The 26,725-nt window shown below is 43.8% G+C and overlaps 1 protein-coding gene across 1 annotated transcript; it reads right to left on the reverse strand.

Annotated features, from left to right (window-relative positions):
- Nucleotides 1-13,118: 13,118 nt before the first annotated feature.
- Nucleotides 13,119-20,249, reverse strand: LOC149323226 (uncharacterized). Its single transcript, XM_089538811.1, has 12 exons — nt 20,086-20,249; nt 18,133-18,386; nt 17,829-17,938; nt 17,429-17,566; nt 17,135-17,214; nt 15,662-15,761; nt 15,151-15,246; nt 14,698-14,799; nt 14,429-14,564; nt 14,212-14,303; nt 13,304-13,456; nt 13,119-13,145 (listed from the first exon to the last, which is right to left on the reverse strand). The coding sequence occupies exons 1-12, from the start codon at nt 20,247-20,249 to the stop codon at nt 13,119-13,121; spliced, it is 1,452 nt and encodes a 483-aa protein (XP_089394937.1).
- Between the last annotated feature and the right edge of the window lie 6,476 nt (nt 20,250-26,725).

Genomic DNA, 26,725 nt, shown 5'->3' on the forward strand with positions numbered 1-26,725 from the left:
TTCTAGCAGAGTTTCTTCCTGAAAGAAACTCTGCTAGAACATGGCCACATAGCCCAAAAAACCCACAAAAAACTATGGATGCCGGCCAGGAACGCCTTCGACTTCACAAACAATATAGACTTTGAATGGTCTATACCAGGGGTAGGCAACCTTTTTGAGCAGGGGGCCGGGTTGCTGTCCCTCAGGCGACTGGGGGGCCGAAGCCAGGGGTGGAGCTTCAACCCTCCGGGGCGGGGCCACCTGCCGGGGGTGGAGCTTCCACCCTCCGGGGCGGGGCCGCATGCCGGGGTGGAGCTTCCACCCTCCGGGGTGGGGCCGTGGGTCGGGAGATGGAGCTTCCACCCTCCGGGGCGGGGCCACCTGCCGGGGGTGGAGCTTCCACCCTCCGGGGTGGGGCCGTGGGTCGGGGGGTGGAGCTTCCACCCTCCAGGAGCGGGGCCGCATGCCGGGGGCGGAGCTTCCACCCTCCGGGGGCGAGGCCTCCCCATCTTTGCTGGCCCCTGACAGGGCCCCAGGCCCCGTCAGAGATCGGCAAAAATGCTGGGGGGGCCACCAGCGCTGGAGGGCCCCCTGGAGGGCCCCAGAGACGGCACTGGGCCTCCCAGAGGCCCCCTGCCGCCCTCGGAGCCCTCCTGGAGGGCCCCGGAGACAGCACCGGGCCCCCCAGAGGGCCCCTGCCGCCCTCAGAGCCCTCCTGGAGGGCCCCGGAGACAGCACCGGGCCCCCCAGAGGCCCCCTGCCGCCCTCCTGGAGGGCTCCGGAGACGGCAGCGGGCCTCCTAGAGGCCCGCCGCCACTGCCGCCGCGGCCACCCGTCGCGGCTTTTCGCCGTTCTGGGCGCCGCCATTTTGGGCGAAAAAATGGCGGTGCCCATAGCGGCCTCGGGGGAGGTCGCGCGAGACTTCGCTGCCATTTTGCTGCCCAAAATGGCGGCGCCCAGAGCGGCAAAAAGCCGTGATGGGTGGCGGCGACGGCGGCAACAGTAGCCAGGGGCCGGTCACCAGGCCTCCGCGGGTCGCATCCGGCCCACGGGCTGGAGGTTGCCAACCCCTGGTCTGTACAGTGGCTTTTTCCCCATAAAATGAAATGTCTTTCCAGGTTTTTCCTGAGTTGTTGTAAGCAAGCTTTTCTCCATTTATTCCCAAAGGGAAACACCCACCCTAGTTGTTATTAAAAGACACAATGCACCAATTCAACGCAAGGAGCACCATAACATAAATGGGGGTGCCTTCCACAGATATGTTTTTTTATCCAGGAATGCTTTCCTAATGTGATTTTCCTTGCAAGAAATCAGGACAGTTGGGTAAAGTGCATAAAGTGACTTTTGTCTAGGTTTTCTCTGTACAGAATTGCAGCAACTTGTGTTTAAAAAGGTTGTTGTTTTAGTATAAAATACAGTTGACTGTATTGGCGTATGTTTGGTTTAAGACCCCCATAGATGCTAAAAACTACAGGACCTCAACCCTCATTATTGTATGGGCACCAACATGTGTGCATCTGCATCTGAGCATCCACGTGCATGCGCCACTATTGACAGTCCATACATGGCCAGGCTCCCGATACAGAAGGTCAACTGATACATACAGATGCAATTTTTAAAACAAGAAGAATCAGAGCCCTTTTATCATCAGTTCTTTAGTATGTGAAAAGTACTTTTAAGCAAGTTACCTTTCAGCCTTGAAAGAACAACATGCTTCACTAGTTCTGGAGTGGGGGCCGTAAGACTTCCAAGGCCTTGCAGTGGAATTAAACATTGGCCTCTCTACTCTGTCTTGTTTTGTGCAGCTGCAGCATAACTTGCAACTTCCCTCTCTCAGTATGTTTGTTATTGTTAACTGCCTTCGAATTGACCTAGACTCATAGTGACCCTGTGAATGAGACATTTCCAAGACCCCCTATTCTCAACCTCTCTGCTTAGGCCCTACAGGCTCAGGTCCATGGCCTCCCTGATTGAATATAGGTGTGTGCTCTTCCTCTCTTTCTACTACCCTCTGCTTTTCCTAGCATTATTGTCTTTTCAAATGAGTCACACTTTCTCACGATGTAGCCAAAGTATGACGAAGTATGACAGCCTCAGTTTAGTCATCTTGGCTTCCAGGGAGACTTCAGACTTGGTTTGTTCTAGGACCCATTTGTTCCGCTTTTGGGCTGTCCACAATATTCCCAGCACTCTTCTTCAGCACAACTCCAATGAGTAAATATTCTTTCTATGGGCCTTCTTCCCTGTCAGCTCTCCCATCCATACATGGCAATTGGAAAAACAATAGCTTGGATGAGTCTAACTAGTGTTCAGTTCTGTATCTGTAGTATGTTTGACCAAGTATGTATATCTTCCGTTAGTATGATGGAGAGCAAATTAAGAAACGCGAACCACTAGTTACCTGAAATATAACTGGAACAGTCTTGGGCTTGAAGAGTTGTCAAATGATCTTGGTGTAATTTGTGGAAATTTACTTAATTCCCTTTTTTCTTTTTATACAAACAAAATTCTTTCAGGGAAGAGCTTGGAGCTCTGATTGCATGTTTGATGTGCCAAACAGGAGCTCAGCACTGATAACTGAATTCCTGAACCCTACAAATGGCAAAAATAATAAAGTTGTCTGGGTGCCTTGGGAAGTGTCTACTTTATCTACTTAAGTGACTGATAACTGACTCAGAATGAGATGCAGTCTGCTCCTGTTTTCAGTGAGTTGGGATTGGTACAAGAGCAACTAAAAACAGCATATTCAGGGGTAGTCCAATTGCGCATGCAAGAAAATGCAAGAAAAGCCACAGTCCACAAAACAGTGGGAATTTTATTGGACCAGCTAAAAAACATAAAACACATCATACAAGCTTTCAAAGATTCACTGGCTTCTTCATCAGGAAAGTAAGATGTAGCCCTACTCAGAAGCTGAACTACTTGGCAATGTGTTTCTCCCTTGTGTCCCCCATCCCCCAGTAAAGCTCAATAGTAATCCAATCATATGATACAATCATATTGTAATTTCCTAGCTTTGTATACACACACATTCCTGCCCACAATGGCAGCAAGAGCTTTAAGCTAAAGTATGGTGATATCTTTGGTTCAGGTCCCTATGCACTTACACCATTTTTTGGGGCCCTGCCCATTACTGGAACATGATCCTCATGCAGAAAACCTCCAAAGTTTGACCCTCCGGTTGAGAAAGGCGGGGATGTCTCTTTTTCTGGTACTGTTATAGCCTTTCTGTTCCCAAGACAGCTGTCTTTCTAGGTTCTGTCCTTGGCAAGCGCTGTTCAGTACTTGGGATGGAGAGGCCAAGAGAACTTCTCAAACAAGAGCTCAGCAAGAATGCCCCATTTTTACCCATTGTTCAGCTCCAAGCCTGCTTTTAACTGTCAGGGCACCAAAGGAGCTGCCAGGATTCGCCTATGACTTTTGGAGAACCAGAAGCAGAAAAAACAACAAACTTGTTCTCATGGACACCAATTGTAGAAAGCAAATCTGACATTTTATTGTTTTCATTATTAAAAAAAACCCCACTAGCCATTCTTTTGTCATTTTCTTAAGGCAAACATTAACAGAATGCATAATTGTAATTTGAAAGAGGACTGGGCAGATATTTAGTCAAACCAACAGCAGAGGGATTTGGAGTATGTTGGCTCACTTCCTCTGGGATATCTACATACTGGGACAACACATGCCAAAGCCACATTCTTGGATTCTGCAATTGTTACATTCCATGGAACACCACAGGCTTCATATCCCTAGATGCTTATGCAAAAGTAATGCCCCATTATAGGGGTCCAGGAAGGACACTGTGAGCTGATGCGCCTGATAGCCCAACTAGTGGATAGGCCTAAACTGACAACAAATGACTCACAAGTGAAAATGAACCTTTGGACCACTGTTACCAACATTTGCAAACACCTTTATTGTTCAAAATCATCAAGGATAATGCAAGATTATTTAAGCACAATTAAAACTACAGAAATCAAAAACCGGATAAAATGATTATGAATCAGCTGCACAGGCTTATTACAGGCACATTGATTTTAAAAAATGACATAATGGACAAAGGTTTGATCTCCTACATCCCAAACTTTCCTCAGCACTAAACCCAGGATCTTATTTCCTAATGAGCTAGTTTCTATTTGCAAATTTAAAGAACATATATCTAGATCCCATGGTAAAGAGCGAGGCCACAAATTTACAAGTGGTGTTAAATGTTCACCTATGTTTGTGCCTTCCTAATGCATGAAAGGCTTCTTTAACATTGAGTTTTACAACAGTTCACCTCCCATTTGGTAGCTACAACTGGAGCCATGCTCCATTCCAGCACTTAAAATACACTTACAAGGTGTGCCAGAAGTCATGCCTCAGAGACAATTATTCAGGTTGAGTCTCCCTTATCTGGATTACTTCACTGGACTAAAACTTTGCTCCATGCCTTCAGGCTATGTGTGTAAAGTGTATATGAAACATAAACATTTAGAGTTGGGTTCTATATCCAAGATATCGCACTATGTTTATGCAAAAGACTTCTAGACTAAATCTAGGAGATACATGGGGGAAAGATACCAACAAACCACACAAATTGACAAACCAGGGAAAACCCAAAAATATGAGGTCAAAAGAAAGAAACAGAGAAGGCACCAGGAAGACAGGTGAATGAGAGAAGGGGAAAGAAGAAGAGGAGGAAGAAGGAGAAAAAGAAGTAATCTAGCCAATTCTAACAAGAGAAAGAAAAACAGGTAAATAAATAAAATTATTGTTTTTTTATTTAAGGGGGATTAGATTAAATTAACTCTAAATTTTCATGTAAAAGAAGATAAAATGTATATAAAGATTATATGATGGAATATAAAGGGATTAAATTCTGTACAAAAAAAGATCTTTTGGAAATAATATGTTTGAAATATGGGAAAGAATTTGTTTCATTGTCAAAAAAAAGATAAAAGGGTTTAGTCTTATATAGTAACCTAAAAATATAATTAAAAGAAATAATCAAAGATAGTGAGGGCCATTATGAAGGAATAGAGGTTGAATTACAACCACAAAATATACTGATGGTAGGCATCTATGGTACATTAGAGAATAGAGATAAATTCTACAGGAAACTAAAAAAGAGTAAATTGATTATAATTAAGAGAGAATACTAATGCTCAGGGATTGGAATGGAGTATTAGATCCTAAAATTGACAGGAAATAGAAGAAAAGGTAAGGAATAATCAGAGGAAACTCCCCCCCCCAAAAAAAAACAACAACCACGTAATGGGACAGTTTTCATTAGTTGATGGATAGAAGTAAAAGTATGGATCAGCCAAAGACTATACTTTTTTTCTGACAGACATGTATCACTCTCATGAACTGACATGGTTTTAATGTCTAAGGTATTAATAAAGATAAATAGAGGTACAAAACAAGATTGCCCCTTATTCCTGCTACTATTTTGCCATGTAATTGAAATATTGATTAAAAGGATATGAGAAGATAAAGAAGTCAAGGGAATAAAAATTAGAAGTAACGCGTATCAGATTAGAGCATTCATGGATGATTTATTTTAGTTTTGGAAGATCCTCTGGAGAATTATTAGAAGAATTTAGTGAAATAACTGGTTTAAAAATTTAGAATTCTTATTTAGTGAAGGTTCAGTCAACACACTCCAACCCTTCTGAAGTGCTTGTCTCTTTCTAGAAACTATCAAGGATTTCTACAGTCGTCCCTCCGAATTCAGGGCTTTGGAATTCACGGGTTTGATTATTCGCGAGGTTGCCGTTTCACCCTCCTCCCTCCCCTCCGTCTAGGGTTGCCAGAATTGTCCACTAAAATCAGGGACAAAATGTGGAACAAATTCTAGACCAAACTGTAGGACAACTGCAGGACAAAACTCAGCCCAAAATGTAGGACATTTAAGAAAAATGGTGGACCTTAAATGTCCCACATTTTGGGCTGAGTTTTGTCCTGCAGTTGTCCTACATTTTGGTCTAGAATTTGTCTTAGATTTTGTCCCTGGTTTTAGTGGACAATTATGGCGACCCTACCTCCGTCCATGGCACTCCTTTCAATCCCTTCCTTCCCCTCCACCATTACCTCCTTCTTTCACCCCCCTGCGTAGCTTAGTCTCGGGGTCTGGGATGGGGTCTTCCCTCAGTCCAGTGGAGAGTGAGCTAGGGTGCGGGGGCCACCAGGGCCTGTAATCTATGCCCCACCGGCCGGCCGCCATGGCAATTTCCCTTTCCCACTGGGTGCATGCCCCACCTCGCTTCACCGTGACCAATGAGTCCCCCCTTGCTTTCCCTCTCTGCCTCATTGCTGTGGAGCTGGATCAGCTGATCCAGTTCCAAGACAATGGGGCAGAGAGAGGAAGCAGAGATTCTCCCCCCTACTCCTTTTCTCTGACCCATTGCCTTGAGGCCGGATCAACTGAGCTGGTTCCAAGGCAATGGGGCAGAGGGTTCCCGTGCTTGCTCCCTTTTTCTGCCTCATTGCCTTGAGGCCGGATCAGCTCAGCCGGCTACAAGGCAATGGGGCAGAGGGTCCCCCCGCTTGCTCCCATTCTCTGCCCCATTGCCTTGGGGCTGGACCAGCTGAGCCAACACCAAGGCAATGGGGCAGAGGGTCCACTCGCTTGCTCCCTATCTTACCCCCAATGCCTTGGGGCTGGATCAGCTGAGCCAGCTCCAAGGCAATGGGGCAGAGGGTTCCCCCCTGCTCCCTCTCTCTGCTGGATCAGCTGAGCTGGCTCCAAAGCAATTGGGCAGAGAGAAGGAGCAGAGGGTCCCCCCCACTTGCTGCCTTTCTGAAACATGTGCCCATTGAGAAGGGGAATCGGTATGGCGGCCGGCCCTGGTGGCCCCCGCACCCTGACTCACTCCCCCAGGCTGAAGGAAGTTCCTTTCCCAGCCCCAGAGGCAAAGCTAGGCAGGGGGGTAAAGGAGGAGGTAAGGAGAGAGGGGAGGGAGGGGATGGAAAGCATGGAGGAGAGAGGAAGAGGCTTGAATATCCACAAAATTTCAAATCTCATGGGGGTCCTGGACCAGATCCCCTGCGAATTGAGGGACGACTGTATTTCTTTCTAATTTCGTAATACTCCTGTGGTAAGGCATTTAGATTTTCCTTCTGTGGTGATCATACAGTTCTCTCTCAGTTGCTTCTTGGCCTTAATGCCTATCATTAGGCAATCCCTATCAAACCGTTTAGGACCTCTTGTCTGCAACAAGGCTTTGAACGGGGATTGTTTTGGAATTAAAATGGCACTCGGGGCATTAATCAAAGTAGAAAAGTTGCTTAATGCAGAGATGGCTTCAGAAGTTCCCATTACCAAATTTCTTAGGGAATTAAGGGAACCCACAACCTTGTAGCTGTTGTTTTCAGTCCAATATAGTCTCTTGTGTTTAAAACCTAAGAGACTTGTCTTGAAACTGATGTTTAGCACCCAAGTGGACAACATTTGATAAGGAGAGCATCGCCTGGAGAGGAAAATGTCTTACTCTCAAGCCTATTTCCTACCATAAAATCAGGCACTCTGCTGAACTAAGAATGTGAGATCAGTACTTAATCCATCACACTACTTCCGTGCGCAGATACATCAGTGAATTCAACACATTTATCAAAAGGGAAAAAAGCATTTAAAATTGAACCAAATGATGAGCCGCTTCGCTCTTTCAAACAGATGCCATCACAATTCACCTTAAGGTCTTGAACGCTGCTGAAGGCCATCCCAGGCGTAGCTCTTCCCAGAAGAACCAGGGCAAAAAGGAGCAGTAAAATACCACTCCGTTTTGGCTGCCCAGTTCCTTTTTCCCTGTCTGCTTGAGGCCTTAATCCCTTCAATACAGAATTGGCTCTTAAAATTGTTAGAGTTGGCAGAACTAGATAAATTAACATCTCTATTTGAAAGATGAAAAAATAGATAGATTCGTACATGTTTGCGAACTAGTAATAAGATATATTAGTAATACGTGGGGTGAAATGCCAGTTATCAGCTTTACAGATTAACAGTGACAGATTGTGTCTATTATTTTTCTTGTTTCATGAATTAGATCAATCATTTCATGTAGTTTTAGTAGTAGTAGTAGTAAGATTGATTGTTACTAACAGTGCCAAAGGAACAGTACATAATAATGATAATTGCCAATAATAATAATAATTATTATTATTATTATTATTATTTCAAATAAACAACAGGTGATGTTGGATATAGAGGAAAGATTGAAAGAGACGGTATGTGCAATGTGGAATAACAAGGATGTGGATGTAGGAATTTTGTTGGATCAGTATATGTGTGCTTTTTTAAAAAAAAATCTGGTTTTATGCTTTATTATGCTTAATAAAATTTATTTTTTTTAAAAAAAGAAGATTCTTAAATAAAGTAATAGTTTCTTGGACATTCCCAAATTCTAATATAGACTATTAGATTGCCTACGAGGCATGATTTTTGGCACACCCTGTATAAAGTCGCCTGAACCAGAGCTCTGCAACAACTAGTTGCAAATAAGTTACTCTTTGTTCAAAATGACCAATGTGCTGCTATATAAGCATGTTCACCTGCCAGAAAGAAAAGACCCCAGGGGATCACATCTCCAAGCCTCTTCTTTGTAACTTTGCAGCTTAACACAAACAGTTCAATTTAGAATTTCACTTTTTTCAAAGACATCTTCAATAATGGTTTCATCTTCCACAATTGTAACTTTGACATTCTTTCCAAGCAAATCAAAGATGCCTTCTGGTGGGTAATCTTTGGGTTCCCCTATCTTGGCTGTCAGCATGTCCAGAATAAACATTGTGCCTTCTGGGATCCAGATTTTAGCAATTCCAGATTTTCCCAACTAGAGAAAGAGTAATGAAGAAGGTTAAGTTACAGGCTGGCTGTCCTGTACTAGAAAGGTTTTGAGACAGATGTGGTTAAGAACTGAAAATGTGACATTCTCACAAGGATATCCCAAAATCTATCTAGTGTGACATGCTGTTTCCAAGAGTGGCTAGCCACCTATTTTGAAAAGTCCATAAGCAGCACCTAAAAACATTTGCCCTTTCCCAGCAACTGGTACTTAAACACTGCTTTCAAACATTGCAAAGCACCCCTGAATCAATCCCTCTTTCTCAACTTCAGTGGAATGCTTCATTTACAAGAGGAAAAGACTTCAGTTTGGACCCTATGAACAGAATAATGATTTCAGTGGTGTGCATGAGTCAAGGACTGCTAAGTCAATTGGGGAAGATATATTGCAAGCTATTAATGTGAAGTAGGCCCAACACTGCAACAACAGTCTCTCTTTTCCAGCAATTATATTATTATAGAGCATCTGCTAAGATCTCTTTCATCCCAATCTTAGCAGCCACCCGTGAAGGAAGACGGTGGTGTGGGGACATCCCTTGTGATCATCTATTATGACACGTTCTCACAAGGTTAAACATATTACCGTTCAAATTTGGGATCCCATCATACTACAATTTTTTTCTCTCTCTCTCTTTCTTGGGCACTCACAGCTCAGAGATGTGAAAACCAAGCTTATGGTTCATCAGATTGTAAAGTACTTTTCCCACTAGCAATTCAGAAGACAGATCCTGCAGCTAGGTGCATTGTCGAAATCCTGAGCGCTCAGATGAGCAAAAACAAAACCTTGGCCATGGAGTTGTGGTGCCCAGATTTTCCTTACATCCTGAGTTTCTTCCCATGAATTCCTGATGGCATAAAACACACACAGGGTTCCCACGTGGCCTTCCACCCAGGCACTGACTACTCTCACATTTTAACTTTTAGCAAGGTGCTGGATCATTTATTTTCAAACAATTCCCTGAAAACAGCTACCTAAAACATTGGAAGAGTCTCCAGCTGACTAAAGCTAGCAGCCCTACTGCTGACAGGAATACTTAATGAGGAAGACACAGGCTAGAAGACAATCTTTCTGTTGCCCTATGACATATGCCTATGGATGCTATTGCCTTCAGTAAGTGAAATGGGGAGGGACAATTTAATCCACAATAAATGGTCCACAAGAGCACAGTTACCTTTTCATTGCAGGCAACTTCACAGGGCAAGAGCTGCTTGACTGGCCACTCCATAGCCTTTTCTACCATGCGGATGTTTCTCACCAATTCCACCAGTTCATTGGGCTCCAGGGTCACCTCATGATCACTTCCTTCCTTTCCAGGTCTTGTCCAGCATAATATGGTGTTCTAGTACTTTAACTCCCATCACAACTGCTGCAACAGAAATGGCTATGTCTGTCTTGTGCCTGGAATAGGAATATCTATAAAGACCGACTGATATTCCTAGAAAGACAGAAGAGTGGAAGGACATGATAAAGAATGGGCTCCTTAGAGGCACCTAGGATTTAGAGAACAGCTGTTACAATACAAGTAGACATGGTTTTGTTGTGTTTGAGATTCACATTAATCTGGCCACTGTTCTGACTGAGACTCTTGTAAACCCAATGGAGATGAAAGGGGGGGGGGGGCACAGACTGGTCTGAAGACTTTGGCCTGAATACTTGCTCTGGAGTCAAGCAAAGGTGATGAACAAACCAGACCCTGCCAGCTAGCTCCACGCAAACCCCTACTTTCTTGATGGCTATTGCACTTGTGGCCCTGTTTTTCCTGCTACCAGGATCTCAGCATCTGTTTACAATTAGAGGGCAGCTAAGGGGTGGCCTGCAGGGGCCTTCAGCTGCACCAGATTGGGGCCATGGCAACTGCACAGGGCAGACCCGATTTGGCCTTTCCAGGGTGCAAAAAGGAGCCACAAAAACAGCTCCTTTTTGCACCCTGGAAAGGGCACAATAGCCACAGCACCACGGTGCCACAGCTTTAAGGCACTCCTTTGGTGCTGTGTCATGTGGATGCAGTGCCAGAGGAGTGCCGTGATGCCATGCGCCATGTGGAGCAGTGTGCAGCATCATGGTGCCCTGGGGGCGGAGTTGGGACGTGCATGACTCCACTCCTAGGCCAGCCTTAATAAAAATGGAACATCCAGTTCATGCAGAGATTCTCTAGTCATCTGTAAAAAGATGGGGTTTTTAAAACTAAAATCCCAATTCGACATTGCACTCACCAGTAACTCCCCCTCCCCCAATGAATCAATGTGCTCTTCACCCCCAAATTAGTTGAAAGATTAATGGAATATAACCCTATGTTGGAATCAAATGGAAGAAAGTGCACAGAAAACCCACAAGCATACAAAACGGAGGTACACACAACAGCAAGAAAGATAACTCTGGATCTCATACGATTGTTTATGAATAGAAGCCATGGATTAATTAAAAACTGAAGAACCAATCTGTGTACTAAATTAGCATTCCAACCAGAGAAGCTGGACAGTATCCTTGGAGAGACAAAAGTCACCATGTATGCTTTTTATGTTTAATGTTTTAACTTTATAAACTGTTTAATCTTTTCAAAAATAACTCTTATATTTATACATTTATTAACGACATTGTATAGCTTATATAGCTATAAAATGTGTGTGGCATCAAAAGTGTCTGTGTGTGGCATCAAAAGTGGAAGATACTTGGACAAAGAAGTGTAATCTTATTTTCATAGAACAGGATTTAGCCACAATATTGGACTTAACATCTAACATATTTAATACATAAAATATTGTTTCACAGTCACACACTGTAGAAATAATCCAATTTGACACGACTTTAAGATGCCATCGTCCAATGCTACAGAAATCTGGGAAATCTAGTTTTGTCAGACCTATAGCCTTCTCTGTCAGAGAACTCTGGTGCCACACACAGCAAATTACAATTCCCAGAGTTTCATAGCATTGAGCCATGGTTGATAAAGTAGTGTCAAAGTGGATTGTTTTTGCAGTGCGGTTGCAGCCCTCATGCTGTGTGCATTGTCTCATTTGTAACCTGAAAAGCCAAACCTGGCACGCTTGATAAACTTAACTTTGCTTGATAAAAATATGAATGCCTCAAGACAGGAGAAGGGTACCCAATCTGCTCTTGTGGTGCCATTGCTTAACAATTTCCCTCCTAAATTTTAAATTTCTCTCCGGGCATAAAGGCAAAGAAGGATCCATAACAGAGTACTGCAAAGCTACTGCTTCTTTTTTTGCAACTAAATCAACTAATTTATCTCCTGCTTTCCCAAGGTGAACAGGTACCCAACAAAAACACAGCCAGTTCCCCATAGAATCAGCTTACAGTTTGCAATAAAGGCTGCCACCTGGGTCTCCACCAAACTTCTCAGGCACAGCCATAGTGTATGGTTGACTTAGTTTTCAAGGTCTTCAATTATCAAATCATCTATAGAAAAAAGAAAAGAAGAAAGGAATGTTTGTAAAACGGATGTGGAGAGGCTGTACTACAAAAAACACTCACCTATCTATCCAGGTGACAGACAGGATCCTTCCTCTTCTTAGTTCTTTTTCCAGGAATTTCAGGATGCAAAGACCATCCTACCTGACCCTTCTTCCCATTGAGCATCTCTGAGCCACAGAATGCCTCACAATTCCGGCATTTCCATTTTGGCCAAGGAACAAGAGAGCCAAAGCCAGATAATGCCTGACTGACACACCCCTTGGACCAACCTAGTAAAGAAGGCCAACAATTCCACCCTTCTGAATTCTAGATAGTTTGCAGCAAATTTCTGGGGGTTCAGATATTTTGGAAGAGCTGTTACCTTGGGTGTGTAAAAGGACTTGCAGTGCTCTGGGTATCTTATTCTTTTTCTTCAGTTGGTGCACAGCATCTAAGACACTCTTCTGCACAACCTCTCGCTAGAAAGAAAGAAAATGCAGCCCATCAGACTCCCCAATTGGATTCTTTGGCATTTCCCGGGGAGGGAGGGGCGGTTAATTCCAATTGGATCTATCCCTGGGTGAACTCTCAGAGGTTTCTGGAGGGATGTTGGCTAGGACTTTAAATAAATGGTGATTGGATCATTCCACGTTCCCTGTTACTCCCTTTAACCTTGCCCCCCCCACACACACACACACATACACATACACACTGTGGACAGTTCTTCAGGTGTGCCTCCAATGTCCTGATGGGTGTGAAGGGCTCCAATATGAGTGCCTCACACTCACCATCAGTCCCCTAACTATGTCCCCAAGGAGCATCCAAATATGGAGGAACAATCCTATTCTAGCAGCTTCTGTGTGCAAGATTTTAATTACCCTTGAACCTGAGGTGTTGCAAAACTCATCTCCTCTGAGGACTGGAGACAAACTGGGAGGGGAGAGGGAAGCTTGAGGGGAAGGCTGGTGCTAGCACTATTCCTGCTAATGAAAAGCCCTTTGAGATCAGCTTCCACTGCCCCACTGACCCTCACAAGGAAACAGCCCTGCTTTTCCCTCTGGTTCACCCTACCTTGTTTGTTCACTTACGTTTGTTCTCAAAAAGGTATCGGCTTTCCCCACAAACGCATAAAGTATCAGAAATCCAGGCACGATGATATCTGGCCGGGGGTCATGAGTGGCCAACCAGGCAGCATTGATCATGCCTACCCTCTGCTTTTCACTCAGAATTTTCTCAAATGCCTAAAACCAAAATGTGGTTGCATTACGCTAAGGGAGTATGCCAGGGGTGGCAAAGCAGTAGAAGAGGGGATGAACATAACCCAGCAGAAAAGGAATTGTCCTCTCCTATAATACTCATAGAATACAGCTCTTGGATGGCTTCAAGAAAGCAGTGGCAAGAAGGACAAAGAAGGAAGACAGCTGCTTGTCTTTTGGAAGAGAGGGTTATCTAGGACTCCTTTGGACCTCTCTTCTACTTACCTCCTGCTTATTATACTGTTGGCCTTTAAAGGACAACATAATATTTTCTTCCTGAAATCTACCCTTGCTGGGGAACAGAGACTACCACTAAAAGCCTCAGTTTCTCACAGCTCCTGGCTCCATCCGTCAGCCCTTCACTTCTTTCATGGAATGGGGAGGCATTCCAAGGAGTGGGGCTGCAAAAATGTACCTCTCCTTCTTCCTAAACCCTCCCCATCTGGGGCAGAGAGGAGGGAGCTCTCAGGTGCCTGCCATCCTTCCAGCCCTAGGCACACCTCCACCAAAAGAGAAATGAGCTCTCCATTTCCCTGTTCCCCTTTCCCCTCCCTTCTCTCTTCAAGAGAAACCTATGTCCCACCCTTCTTAGGCTGCATTTGATCAAATGGACTTTTACTGTACCAGGAAAAACATTCCACATCACTGAGGGGCACTGGATTTTGCTCCCTGGGTGCTCAGGTCCTTAGTGTGCTCTTAAAAGGAAGCTGAGAACTTGAAAGGAAGGGGTGTGTGCTTACCTCTACTGCCAGACAGGTATCCACATAGCCCAGCATTTCTGTGTCACAGTATTCAGGGCACCAAAACTCTTGGATGTATGCTAGAGAAAGCCCTGAAAGGAAAAACTCACTTTTTACAATTGCTTGGCATCTTGGGTCTTTCCATCAGAATGGCCCAAGTTCTTGATGTTTCTTGCAGTGAGGAGAGTGCTTGTGTCCTCCTTTCCAGCTTACTCACTTTTCTGGATCCAGAGGAACTTGTACATGGATGAAAGAACATCCCTCGCTGCCTCACTCACTACCGGGTTGCTGGAACTGATATGGATGATGTACTGGCACACCATCTGACCCCATTCAGGGAATTGTTCTGCTGCCTGGAAGGAAAGAAATCAAGAACTTTCTCTCCCCTGTAGCTCTCTGTCAAACTGCCCTGGCCTTCCTTCCTCTCAGGTAAGGATCACTGAGAGGTAGGGTCTCTGAGCCAGACTGGCATGTTGTGGTACTCACTTTAGGGCCTAGGATATCGGTGGCATGGTCAATCAGGGCTGAAGCACATGTTAGGGCCCGGAGCTTTTCTTCCCTGCTTCCTTGCAGCCAAAAATTAATATGCTGCGGAAAGAAGCAGAAAGATACTGTGCAGCACCTACAAGAAGCTTCCATTTCTCAATCAAGTCTTCCTACAGATACCTACCTTGACATAAAACAAAATCCACTACTTCTTATGGTGTTTAAGAGATAATGGAGTCACCCTGTTTCTTCCACAAGGGGTTCTCCTACTTGGAGGTGACAGTCTTAATCTGCCCATAGGAGTCACCTTCTCATCAGGAGTTGGTTGCATAGGGCTTTTCTCATCTAGTCCCAAGTGGGCTTGAGAGAGTGAGCCATAACAGCCTTTCCTGTGGGAGTCTCCTTCAGAATTTGAAGAGCAGGCTGAATGACTGATCTCTTGGGAACACTGACCTTCAGCAGGAAGAGCAGATGGTCTACAGTTCGGGCCTCTGTGAGAAAACCCTTCAGCAGAAGCTCAAGTGTTGAGCATGAGGAGATGTAGAAGTCCTGAAAGGCAAAAAGAAAGGGAGGCATGGGAATGGGAAGAGGCAAAGAAGCCTAAATCCTCTTGTGAGTGTCATCTACAGGAGACTCATGAAATCAATAAGAAATCAACAGTACTGTAGGTTCAGTTGGGTGACCTCCCTAACATGGAACCCTGTGACTTAGCCCTTCCTGAGAAAACACAAGCTGACTATAAAGAAGCTAAATTGTGGGGCTAAGATCTCCACCCCAACAGGAAACAGTTCTTAGGACACAAAGGGAAGGTTTCCTTCTGAAGCAAAATACCTCCGCAAAGAAACTTCTCCTGACTGCCCTGGGGTATCTGTGAGTCCTGGGCCCTTGCCTCCTGAAGCAGGGCCATCTCTCAGGCAGCTGGGTCAACAGACACTTAACCCAGGTGGGTTTTATTCAAATGTACCTCTTTGCGGTCAGCAGAGCTCTCCATGGTGAAGACCTGGTATAAAATCAGGCGTAGAACATGTGATTCCATGTCCCGATTGAGTGAAGGCTTGAACTTGCTGTTGGGGGGAAAAAAGGAGAAATCTATCAATGGGAATGGAGGGAGGGAGGTGAGTGCATCCTTCCGTCTAGTCCAAGAGGAAGGCATTTGGAAGTATCTTCCTCCTACACCTCTGTCTATTTTGGACAGTCTCCCAGGAAATATGACCACCCGCATTTGTGAGGATGGTAAATAAAGGGAATTCTATCAGGTCCTGGCCTTCTTTCCCAGATCTCTGGTAGATTCTTCACACTGTTCCCCCCCCCCCTTTTTTTTTTTAATGAGAAGTACTTTTCATGCTGGGACCCCCAATGAATTCTAAGATTTTTAAAAATGTGCATAATCTAAATTGGAAATTGGGGTGGGAGGAAGGAATCAAAGGTCATCAGCAGAAGAATGAGAAGTGTTGTGGCACCAAGAAGACAATACTGTTTGATTTGTCTGAAATATTTTTTGACTCTGACCTACTTCATCTGATGGCTAGAGTCGGTCACTTTTGGCACCAATCTAAATTTGTCTGTAAGGCAGCACAAAATTTCTCCCTAGCTTGACCTTGCAGAAACATCTGTGCCAGGGCCTCTTACACATTTAAAGGCCCTCAAGAGGCAGAAAGGGCAGACATTTACTTAAGAGAGAAAAGAAGGTTCAGCCATTTCTAAGTTTGTGCCAGAGGACGTTTCAAAGAACGTGACTAGAAATCTCAGGGCTCACTGGCTCTCCATGAACACTCTGTGGGCTTGAGGAAGGCTCAGCTAGTGCAAATGCCATTGGCACCAAAGCAGCCTAGGTACATGAAAGGGCATCACTAGTGGAGTAGGGGGTGGGTGGGGGGCACAGCAGGTGACATCTTGAGGGTGGTGACACTAATGCTCCCCAGACATCAGCCTTTTGACAGAAATGGGCTGTGGCATTCTCCTGCACTCTTTTAAAATGCTGTGATGATGATGTGGGTGGAGCAAAACTCAGTGAGAAGAGGAAGGAGAGTCCCCAGTTTTATTTTATTTATTTTAAAAAAATAATTTTAAACTTTAAAATTGAACATTACTTTTTTTAAAATATATATATTCTTTAAAATTTGTATTCTAAAAAATTACATCTTACAAGATTTTCACTTCAACAACATGAAACAATGTGCATGCAACTGCATTCAGGCTGTGCATATGATGTTGTAATTTTAAAATGTCATTTTAATTGAGCTAATTGTTTATGACTCACCTGTTCCCATTACATTCAGTGATATACAGGAATTACGATTTATGAATAACGTTATGCAGAAAACATTACTAAAGATTCTGTATGGATGGGTATGGGGTGAGGTCAATGGGGTGGTGGAGGGTGACACCATGAGATACCACACAAGAGAAATCCATTCTTAGTGATGCCACTGGGTACCTGAGATGGTAGAGTGCCAGCATGGCACAAGACAGCACAGGAGAAGGCACGGAGGTTAATGGTAGGCTCTCCAGCACCACCTGGAAGAGAGAGAAAGGTTAAAATCAAAGCGGAGAGGAAAGGCCCTGTTAGCTCCCACACTGTACCCTCCCCTCAAAAAAATAGACACAATGGAAAAAGAGGTCTCTCCAAACATTCCTCCCAGGTTTTCCCACCTCAAACGGGAGCTTTCTTCCTCCCCAGTGCCCAAATCCAGGGCTCCTCATCCATCCCCTTCAGGAATCAGTCACTCACCACAATGGCCTTGATTAACTCAATCTTTGGGGGTCGGAGACCTGGGTCTTTCTTCCCCATCTCTAAGGCATCTATGCAACTGGCAGAGAGAGCCCGGAGAAAGTCTAGCTTCTCTTGGTCAGAGCATACCAGGATGTCCTGGAAGACAAGAGAGTCAGACTGTCAGTGAGGAGGATCTTTCTTCACCTCTGGTCATCCAAGTCCTCCTGCCCCAGATTGTGACTGGGAATGGGACTCATCCCAAGCACAGAGTTTCAGGACTGCCAGGTTTCTGAATGCCTGGTCCCAGTGGGGGGATGTACAGAATCTCAACACTCAGAATCCTGTGATGAAGAAGTGACCTGGAAAGGGTTGTGGAAAGTCAGGCTTTGGGTAGGAAAGCCCTAAAGGGAGGTTGTACCTCCTTTCTGCTGTTGATTTTGATGAACATCTCTGAGATGGCTGTTACGTTCATGGGCAGATTTGTCTCCGATTGAAGGGTGGGAAGTGGACAGGAAGACTCCACACTCTCTGTTGATATAAGAAAGAAAGAAGGACCATGTGAGCCTGGCCTCCTTCATTTGCAGAGGATGTTGCTGCTACTTTCCCCTGAGGCCTTGCAGAATTTGGGAGCTGGAACTCCAGGCACCCCCTCCCTTTTACCCAGGTAGACAGAGCCTTGGTTCCTCCCCACAGATCCTCCAGACCCCTGGGGATCTTCTCACCCAAAGCACTGGCTCTCTCTGCAAGGATACTCTCCATCTTGCTAGACAGGTATTGGGGATCTGGATAATGAAGGCAGACTGGCTGCTTGCCCATAAGAGGTTGCTTCTGGCATCCCCGGCAGAACCACCAGCGACGGCACGGGGTCTTCTTCCCTTCAGCCCTAGGTGGCTTTTTAGGAGTGATGGGAATGTCCACTGGAGCTGGGCCAACTTTTCTGCTTCTCCTACGGAAGACACTCAGCAGCTTTCCCAACCTAGAAGGAGGGTGGAGAAGCAGATGTTGAGAAATGGGGTCTCCTGCTCCGGATGGGCTCTTTCTATCTCCACTGAGCTTAGGCTACATCCAGAATGGCCCTGGATGGATAGCACTGGATGGCCAGAGCCCTTCCTATGGGAAATGATTAGTCAACATTGGACCCAGACTCCCTAACCAAAAAAAGTTAATGGATTGATGAAAAATCCCAAAAGAAATGTAGGCTGCAGTCAATTCCCTTCACACGTATTTTGGCATAAATCATACTGAATGCAATAGGAAGAATTAAATAGTTGTATGTGGGGAAAAGCATTGTATTCCTTGCTGGCTGCCCCTAGACTCTGCCCTCTGCCCTTTGATAGCTGCTCCCTAAGTCCTTCCTCCACTTTTAAAACTCCTGGGGGCTGTTCCCACTGTCTCCTCGATGGCCTTCTACCGTCAGGTGAATATCTACCCATTCACAGAGGCGTTTAAGGAATTACTATAAGGACAAGCTGGGATATTGGACCATTTTAAAAAATTGCTACAATTTTTTCTCTATATACAGTTATATCTTTTTAAAATATGTTTTATTATTTTAACAACTTTCTGTTTTAATACTGTAATTGTTTAATTCTTTTTAATGTACTTTTTTTTTAAAAAAAAATGTTTTTAATTGGACTGTTTTAATGCTGTGAAGCTGCTCTGAGTCCCAGTCCTGGGAAAAGAGCGGGATACAAATAAATATAATAAATAAATAAATTTGATGCTACCCCTACAATAAGCCAACTTTTTTTTACTCCCTCTCCCTCTGCTCTTTGATAGCTGTTTCCCAAGTCCTTCCTCCACTTTTAAAACTCTTGGGGGCTGTTCCCACTATGAACCAGACCAAATTGCCGATCAGTGTAAATGACCCTCGTTCCCATTTGAAACCAGTTTCTGTCACAATGTGATAGAATCCTGTCATGATACAGCAAGCTGCTTCTTGTATGACTGATGGGTGCATTTTAAAAAAATAAAATTCATAGAAAATTCGAGTCATTGATGTTGCAACTATTTGCAAAGGCAAGTAGTTGCAAAACCAATGAATCAATTTTTCAATGAATTCCTTTCTTTAAAAAGACCCCTGTCAAGCTTGGATCGCCCAGTCCAAGCATAGCAGGGGGCTTTCCTCCCCATAATTTGTAGATTATGGGGGGGGGGGGGCAACTCCACACTCCTCCTGCCGTGATGATTGATATTTATTTTTGAAGTGACGCAAACTAATGGGGACGACGATTGTGCCCCAAAATCCCGATTACACCGGAGTAAGGAAAAGATCCTGTTTCGTACCGAGAACAAGGGACCTTTTGGAATCGATTGCTGACAAGCAGCAAAACCAATCAGAAATCGGGTTATACTTCCAGTGGGAATGAGCTGCTGTGGTTAGCAATCCCTTCACGTGATGAGGAGAGGACAGAGAAATTAATTAAAATTAACTAACACGATCCATCTCTTTGTACTAGACTTTGGTGTACCTGGTTCCAATGAAATTGTCAGCAAGGCAAGTCTGGAGTTTGTTGGACCTTCCATTCTTGCCAGTTTCATGTACAAGTGATATCGGTTGTAAGGGCCCATTCCTATTCCATCTCCTCATTCTGAATGTTCAAATGTTTGGTCATTTGTTTAGGTTAAGCTTCATTCAGTTTTTCACTCTGACTTGGAGGTCTAAGCAGACCTACACAGTGGTGTCACTGTTATTCCCCCTCTCCCCTGCTGGAATTTTACCCAAAGGCTCTCCCGCCTTCCTTCCATGATCCAATTCATGGATCTCCTGAGATGACTTGCTGAAACCCAACACTGTCACCTGGAACTTTAGAGAGCTTGGTTTAAGCCCAGTGTCCATATCTGCTTGCAGAAAGGCTGGAACAAGATGAACAGAGGCTTGCCAAAGATCAGATCCCTTTCAGGGGAGTCTTTCTGGGGAATGGCATGGGGTCAAGAACATTGGGAGAGCTGGCTCACCCCCCACTTTAGCCCCTTCCCCTTCCAAGAGGAGAGCTGCAATCCGTCTTGGTCTGGATGGGATACTTTTCTTTCAACTGGGAGATCTTTTGACAGAAGTGGGCTGGGAAAACTGTTGACTTCCTGCCCCATACAGACTTCAAGGACCTGTTTCTGGCTCTTTGGCTTCCCAATACCCCTCCCAAAAACATGCATCTCTAAAGATTTTTTAAACATTTTCCAGAAATTCATGCCCTCAAATGGCTTAAAATGGACAAAAATGCAAAATGCTATGAAACCAGATGGAGAAGGGATCTTTCCCTGGCTGACTGTCTTATATCTATTAGCACCTTTTCCCTGTGTCTAGGCCATGTTTCACTAATATGCCCAGCAATCTTTTCTCCTATCTCTAGGCTAGTGATTCCTTGGAATCGCCTTACCACCTTTGGGGCTGGAAAGACGCAGGAGGTGATGTGGAAAAAGGAGGATGGCAAAGGAAGTGATTCCAAGGCATTGGAACACTGGGGTGAAATAGAACAGTGGACGGAGCAGCTTGAAGCCACCCTTCTCGAAGCTGGATTGTGGCCACCGCAACTGAATGCCATGACCCCAATCTGCCTTTCTTTCCTGCAATGAGAGTTTCTTGTTTCCATGGACTGTTCACCCTTTGTAAAGGTTTCCTCTCAAAAAGAAGGAAAGGAAAGAAGGTAGCTTTATTTATAACAGGATGACTTTGTTCTTGTCAGGATGAGAGTCCTAATATATTTTTATTCCTTTAGGAAAGGGATTCCCCAGTTCCTCTTACAATAGGTAGAGTCAAATAGTCCCCACCTGTAGATACTTGTCCTCCATACTCCTCTTAGCCATCCTCCAAACTGTAGCTACGTGTCCTCCAAACTCCTCCTGGCCATCCTCCAAACTCACAATAGATCTTTACTCTTCTCCTTTTCCACTCCCAGCTTTCTCAACAAGTCACTAAAATTTTTCAAACCTCTTTTCTTTATTCTTTGTTCCTTAGTCCCACTGTCCCTGTCTGTCTCTTAAGCTTCCACCGTCCCAAATCCAAACCGCCAAAGGAGGGGGAAAGAAAGAAAACAAAAAGGGGAATTTTAGTCCTCCACGATTTCTACAGACCTGAGGTATCTTTCCTACTTATCTTCCGTCGAACACACCCGGTTCACCAGGACTCCAGTCTAGTCCGTTCTCCAAACCAGAACTCTTTTTTTTCCCACCAGTCCTCAGAGGCTTCTTGTAACAAAAGGAAATAAAATTAGTAAAGCACTATAAGAGTTCCATTTGCTCTCTTCAAGTCTCTTCTTACTTTGTTGTTTAAGGTGTGGGCTAAGCGAACGCCACCAAAACGGAACGGCTGCAGCTGAGGGTGGCGATGGCTCCAGGTGAAAAAATAATTTCAACTGTACTTTAAAGAAAACACTACAAGCGATATGAAGCTTAAAACAATATGGGACACGGGGAAAGCTGTGATTAGAGGAATTCTGATTAAATTAAATGCAGAGAAAAAGAGAGAAATAATGAAACTAAGGAGTACATTGCAGGAGGAACTGGACCAGAAGGAGAAAGAATTGAAAGAAAGAGGGGACAAGAATATGAAACTCTCAATTGAATCTCTTAAACAGAAATTGAAAATATTAGATATAGCTGAAATAAAAAAATGTTACTAATTAAGCAGAAGCAATTTGAACATGGAAACAAAGCGGGAAAGCTACTTGCACAAAGGTTAAGAAAGCTTAAAGAAAAGAAGCTAATTACAGAAATCTATTTTGATGGAAAGAAGGTGATGGAACAGAAAGCTATTAAAGGCCTTTTTAAGGACTTTTATGAAAACCTTTATCGCAAAAAATGATGATAACGAAGGTATAAGAAAGAAAATTCGTAACTATTTAGCAAATCAGGATTCTATGGTATTAAGCAACGATGAGAGAGAGCAACTAAACCATGATATCACTCAGGAGGAGATATCCGATGCAATTAAAAAATGTAAGGTAAAGAAAGTGTCAGGACCAGACAGACTTCCTTCTATATTCTACAAAAAACTGGAGGAGGTTATTAGAAGACCTCTTAAAAACATGATGAATGATATACAAATGAATGGTATGCCGGACTCATGGAAGGATGCATATATAACGCTAATACCAAAAGATGGAAAAATCAAAGATGATATTAGCAACTTTAGACCTATTTCTCTAACAAACACAGATTACAAAATATATACCAAAATTATTGCTGAAAGGTTGAGGACTATATTATCTAATCATATTCATGGAGATCAATGTAGATTCCTGCCAGGCCGACACGGCAAAGATAATCTGAGGATTGTGTTGAATATAATTGAACGCTATGAGAGGAATAACAATAGCAAGCTAGCAATGCTTCTGGTAGACAAAGAGAAAGCATTCGACAGGATCTGTTGGAATTTCCTTCAGGAGACTTTGCAGTGGCTGAATCTAGGGGAGAAAATAACCAAGTGGATATCGACAATTTATGTAGAGCAAAAAGCCCAATTATTGATTAACAATGAGAGAACTGATTTTTTTAAGGTACAACGTGGGACTAGACAGGGATGTCCCCATCTCCCTTACTTTTTGTTGTTGCATTTGCAGTCCTATTAAATAATATTAGATCTAACCCCGTTATAAGAGGGGTGAAAGTTAAAGATCACACATACAAACTCAGGGCATTCGCAGACGATTTAATTTGTTTCCTGGATGATCCATTAAAGGAAATTGGTGCCCTGAACCTCATTTTGCATGAATTTGCTGAATTGTCTGGATTGAAAATTACTTTTAAAACAACCTCCCTTACTACAAAAAACCTAGATAAAGATGAGCAGCTGGAATCGAGCAGAATCTATGGATATAAAGTTGCGAAGAAAGCAAAATACTTGGGAATCTATCTTACAGATAGGAATATAGATCTATTTCAAAACAGGAGAACAACTTGAAAAGGACAGCTGTAAGGTAGATTGGTATCTGTGTTTTCAGTTAACAGAAAGATTTAGATTAGACTGTAAAAATTTGGGAATTTCTAGAGAGAGGAATGAATTAGATAAGATCATGGGAAAAATGGAATTAAGCATCTGTCTACAAAATCTTAAAGGAGAGAGATCTAGAAGATGAATATATTAGACATACTATGATACAGTGGGCGCAGGACATAGGAGAGCCAATAGACACTGAACTCTGGGAACAGTCTTGGAAAGATACCAAGAAATTTACCTTATGTCAAAACTGTAAGGAAAATTACACCAAAATGTTCTTTAGATGGCTCATGACACCTGTAAAGATAAAGAAGATCTATAAAGCAGGAAATAGTAAATGCTGGAAGTATGAGAGATTGAAAGGCACCTACTTTCATGCTTGGTGGGAATGTGACAAAGCTGTCTTGTTTTGGGGGAAAATACAGTGATTAATGGTATATATTTTGAAGATCGACATTCCCTTGGATCCATGTTTATTTCTGTTGAACATGGTAGCGGTACGTTAAGCATGTTCAAAAATATTCGCGTATAATACTTTTATATGGTAACTATGGCCAGAATCCTGTATGCCCAGGATTGGAAAAACCCTCTTATACCCTCAGAAGAGGAGTGGTTGGCTAAATTAAATGAAACTAAGACACTAGATATTCTAACAGCTAGCCTAAAAGATACTGACACGGATATAATTCAGAAAGAATGGGAATGTCTAGAAATAGTAATATGAATAGGATGACTTGGTCTGTGAGTGGATATTCTTTATCTTTATTATATCTAAATCAATGTCATTTACGTAAAAGTTCCTTTGTCTATAAAAATTAAAAGACTACTAGAAAGTGTTATGGTTGATAGGAAACTTGTTGTTTAAGACCTGCAATAAGAATATAAAAATCCTTAGAGAACTCATTTTTCAATAGTAATAGATCTGATATTGTCTTTTCCTCCTCCCTGGGTTTATGTTCTTTTATTTTAATGTGAAATTATACAATTATAAAACTTGGAGTTACTAGGATTCATGTCACTGAAGCACCAAATAACAAGACGTGTGTGTATGTGTATATAGATATATATATATATATATATATATATATATATATTGGTCAGAGGTTTTGTTGTCAATATAAAGTTAGAGGAAAACAAATTAAGTACACAAAGTGCTATAAGGTCTAATGGAAGTGTTTTAACTTATCTTTCTTCGGCAATGATTTAGTATTTATGTTGTGATGTTTGTAAGTATATCAATTTGTCTATGTTTTTGTTCCATTGTATATATATATATTTGTATGATATTGTTGTGTGTTGTGTGTTTATATTGTACATTTTGTATTATTTCAATAAAAATATTTTTTTAAAAGAGATTTGCAGGCAAGAAGGAAGTTGACAGACCAGACCTAAATCACATGACCAAGAATGAAACAAATAAACATATAAACAAACAAGAACAAAAATAAGGATTAGACAGAAAAACATATTGTTTATTTTTTTAAAAGGAAAAACATTTAAGAGGGTAAACATTCGACTTAGATACTTCTATCCTTTTGAAACCGACTCATTTTGTATCTGCACTGAAGAAATAATCCAGTTTGAAACCGCTTTAACTCTCCTGGCTCCATCCTGTGGGATCCTGGGATTTGTAGTCTGTTGTGGCAGCAGAGCTCTCTGGCAGAGAAGGCTAAGTGTCCCAAAGGTAAAATCCCAGGATTCCATAGCACTGGGGGTTAAAGCGGTGCCAAAGTGCCTTATTCCTGCCGTGCGGATGCAGCCTTCTTGGGAAAGGGGCTGTTGCTGGGGAAAAGAGGAGGAATGCAGGAGGAAAGGAGGGAAGACGGAGGGCCACCCGGCACCTGGACTGGCCTCCCTGAGCATCCCAGACTGAGCTGGCTGTGGACGATGGGGCTCTTCCTGGAGGCCTCTTGGGGGAAATATCTTTCACTGTGGATTGGAATTAAGGAGGGAGATCAGGTTGCTCCTTTCAATAGAAGCATCAGGGAAGCTTTCAGGCCTTGTTAAGGTTCGGAAACCCTGTTTGGGGTCCCTTCCGACTCTGGGGCCCTTTCATCCTCCATTATGGGTCCCTGAAGGCCTCAAACTGCCAACCGCCAAGCGCTGAGGCAGAGGTGGCCATTTTGTGTTCCTGCTTGTGACTGTGGGGAATAATGTTCCAGAACCTTCTCTGAGACCTCTTTCTCTCCCTGAGGCTTCAGAGTGAGAAGGAGGCCAGGCTCCTTGGGCCAAAGGGAAGGAAGAGGATTCTGCAGGGAGGAAGGAGAAGGGGGCTCCTGGAAGAAATAGCTCTTGCTTGTATTATTATTATTATTATTATTATTATTATTATTATTATTATTATTACTATTACTATTACTATTATAAAGCTTTATATATTGATAAAGACTTATTTATAACGGCTTTCTCAGGGAGACTGGGTTCCCTGAAGGCCTCAAACTGCCAACTGCCAAGCGCTGAGCCAAAGGAGACCATTTTGTGTTCCTGCTTGTGACTGTGGGGAACAGTGTTCCAGAACCTTCTCTGATGCCTCCTCAGTTGAAGTGAGAGGCTCCTCTTTCTCTCCTGAGGCTCCAGAGCGAGAAGGAGGCCAGGCTCCTTGGGCCAAAAGGAAGGAAGTGTGTCCTTTGTGCCTCTGGCCCTCCATTTTGGGAGGGAGGGAGGGAGGGAGGAAGGGGCCTGTGGGGGTCTGAGGAAGGGGAGGCAGGGGACCCAGGGCCAGTGGGGAGGCTGGCCTTTGGGGGCTGGGAGAGAGAGGTGGGGAAAGAAACCCTCCCTTTGGGACCTAGCTGGGGAGGGTCCCACCGGTCCTTGCCTCTCCCTTTGGGAAAGGAGACCCCCTCAGCCCCCTGGACTAACTCCTGCCACTCATTCCTATAAGGGCTGGGACTCAGAGGAGTTGCCTGCCTCCTAGGCTGCACCTTCCGCCCTCCATGGCCATTGGCACTGACCTTTTCCCCATTGCCTTCCCTCCCTCAGCCCTGTGGACCTCCTCCTCCTTCGCACTCAGAGCAACCCTTCCTACAGCTGAGGAGACGGCCTCTGACCCAGGGAAGCTCCGGCCATAAAGGGCTGCAGAAGAGGCCTTTCTGGGGCTGCAGAAGTCAGGATCTTTGTGTTGAAGGTAGGTTTTTATTCCTGGAGCTGAAAGAGGAGCTTTGTTTAAAGGTTTCAGTCCAGGATTGTGTGGAAGGGTTGCAGCTGAGTGAGGGAGCCCATGCTTTGCATGCATTAAGGCCCAAATTCAGTCTCTGGCAGCATTGTCTTCTCAGAAGGTGGAAGTTCCATTTCCAGACCCCAGACACACAGTGCACCTGTGAGTCCTTTGTATGGGGACTGTGTGTGTACGTGTTGTTTACTAGAGCTTTGTGAGATATTAG

Source organism: Sceloporus occidentalis, unplaced genomic scaffold (genome assembly GCF_023333645.1).
Source record: "Sceloporus occidentalis isolate IW3139 unplaced genomic scaffold, rSceOcc1.0.p SCAF_1, whole genome shotgun sequence".
Taxonomy (NCBI): domain Eukaryota; kingdom Metazoa; phylum Chordata; class Lepidosauria; order Squamata; family Phrynosomatidae; genus Sceloporus; species Sceloporus occidentalis.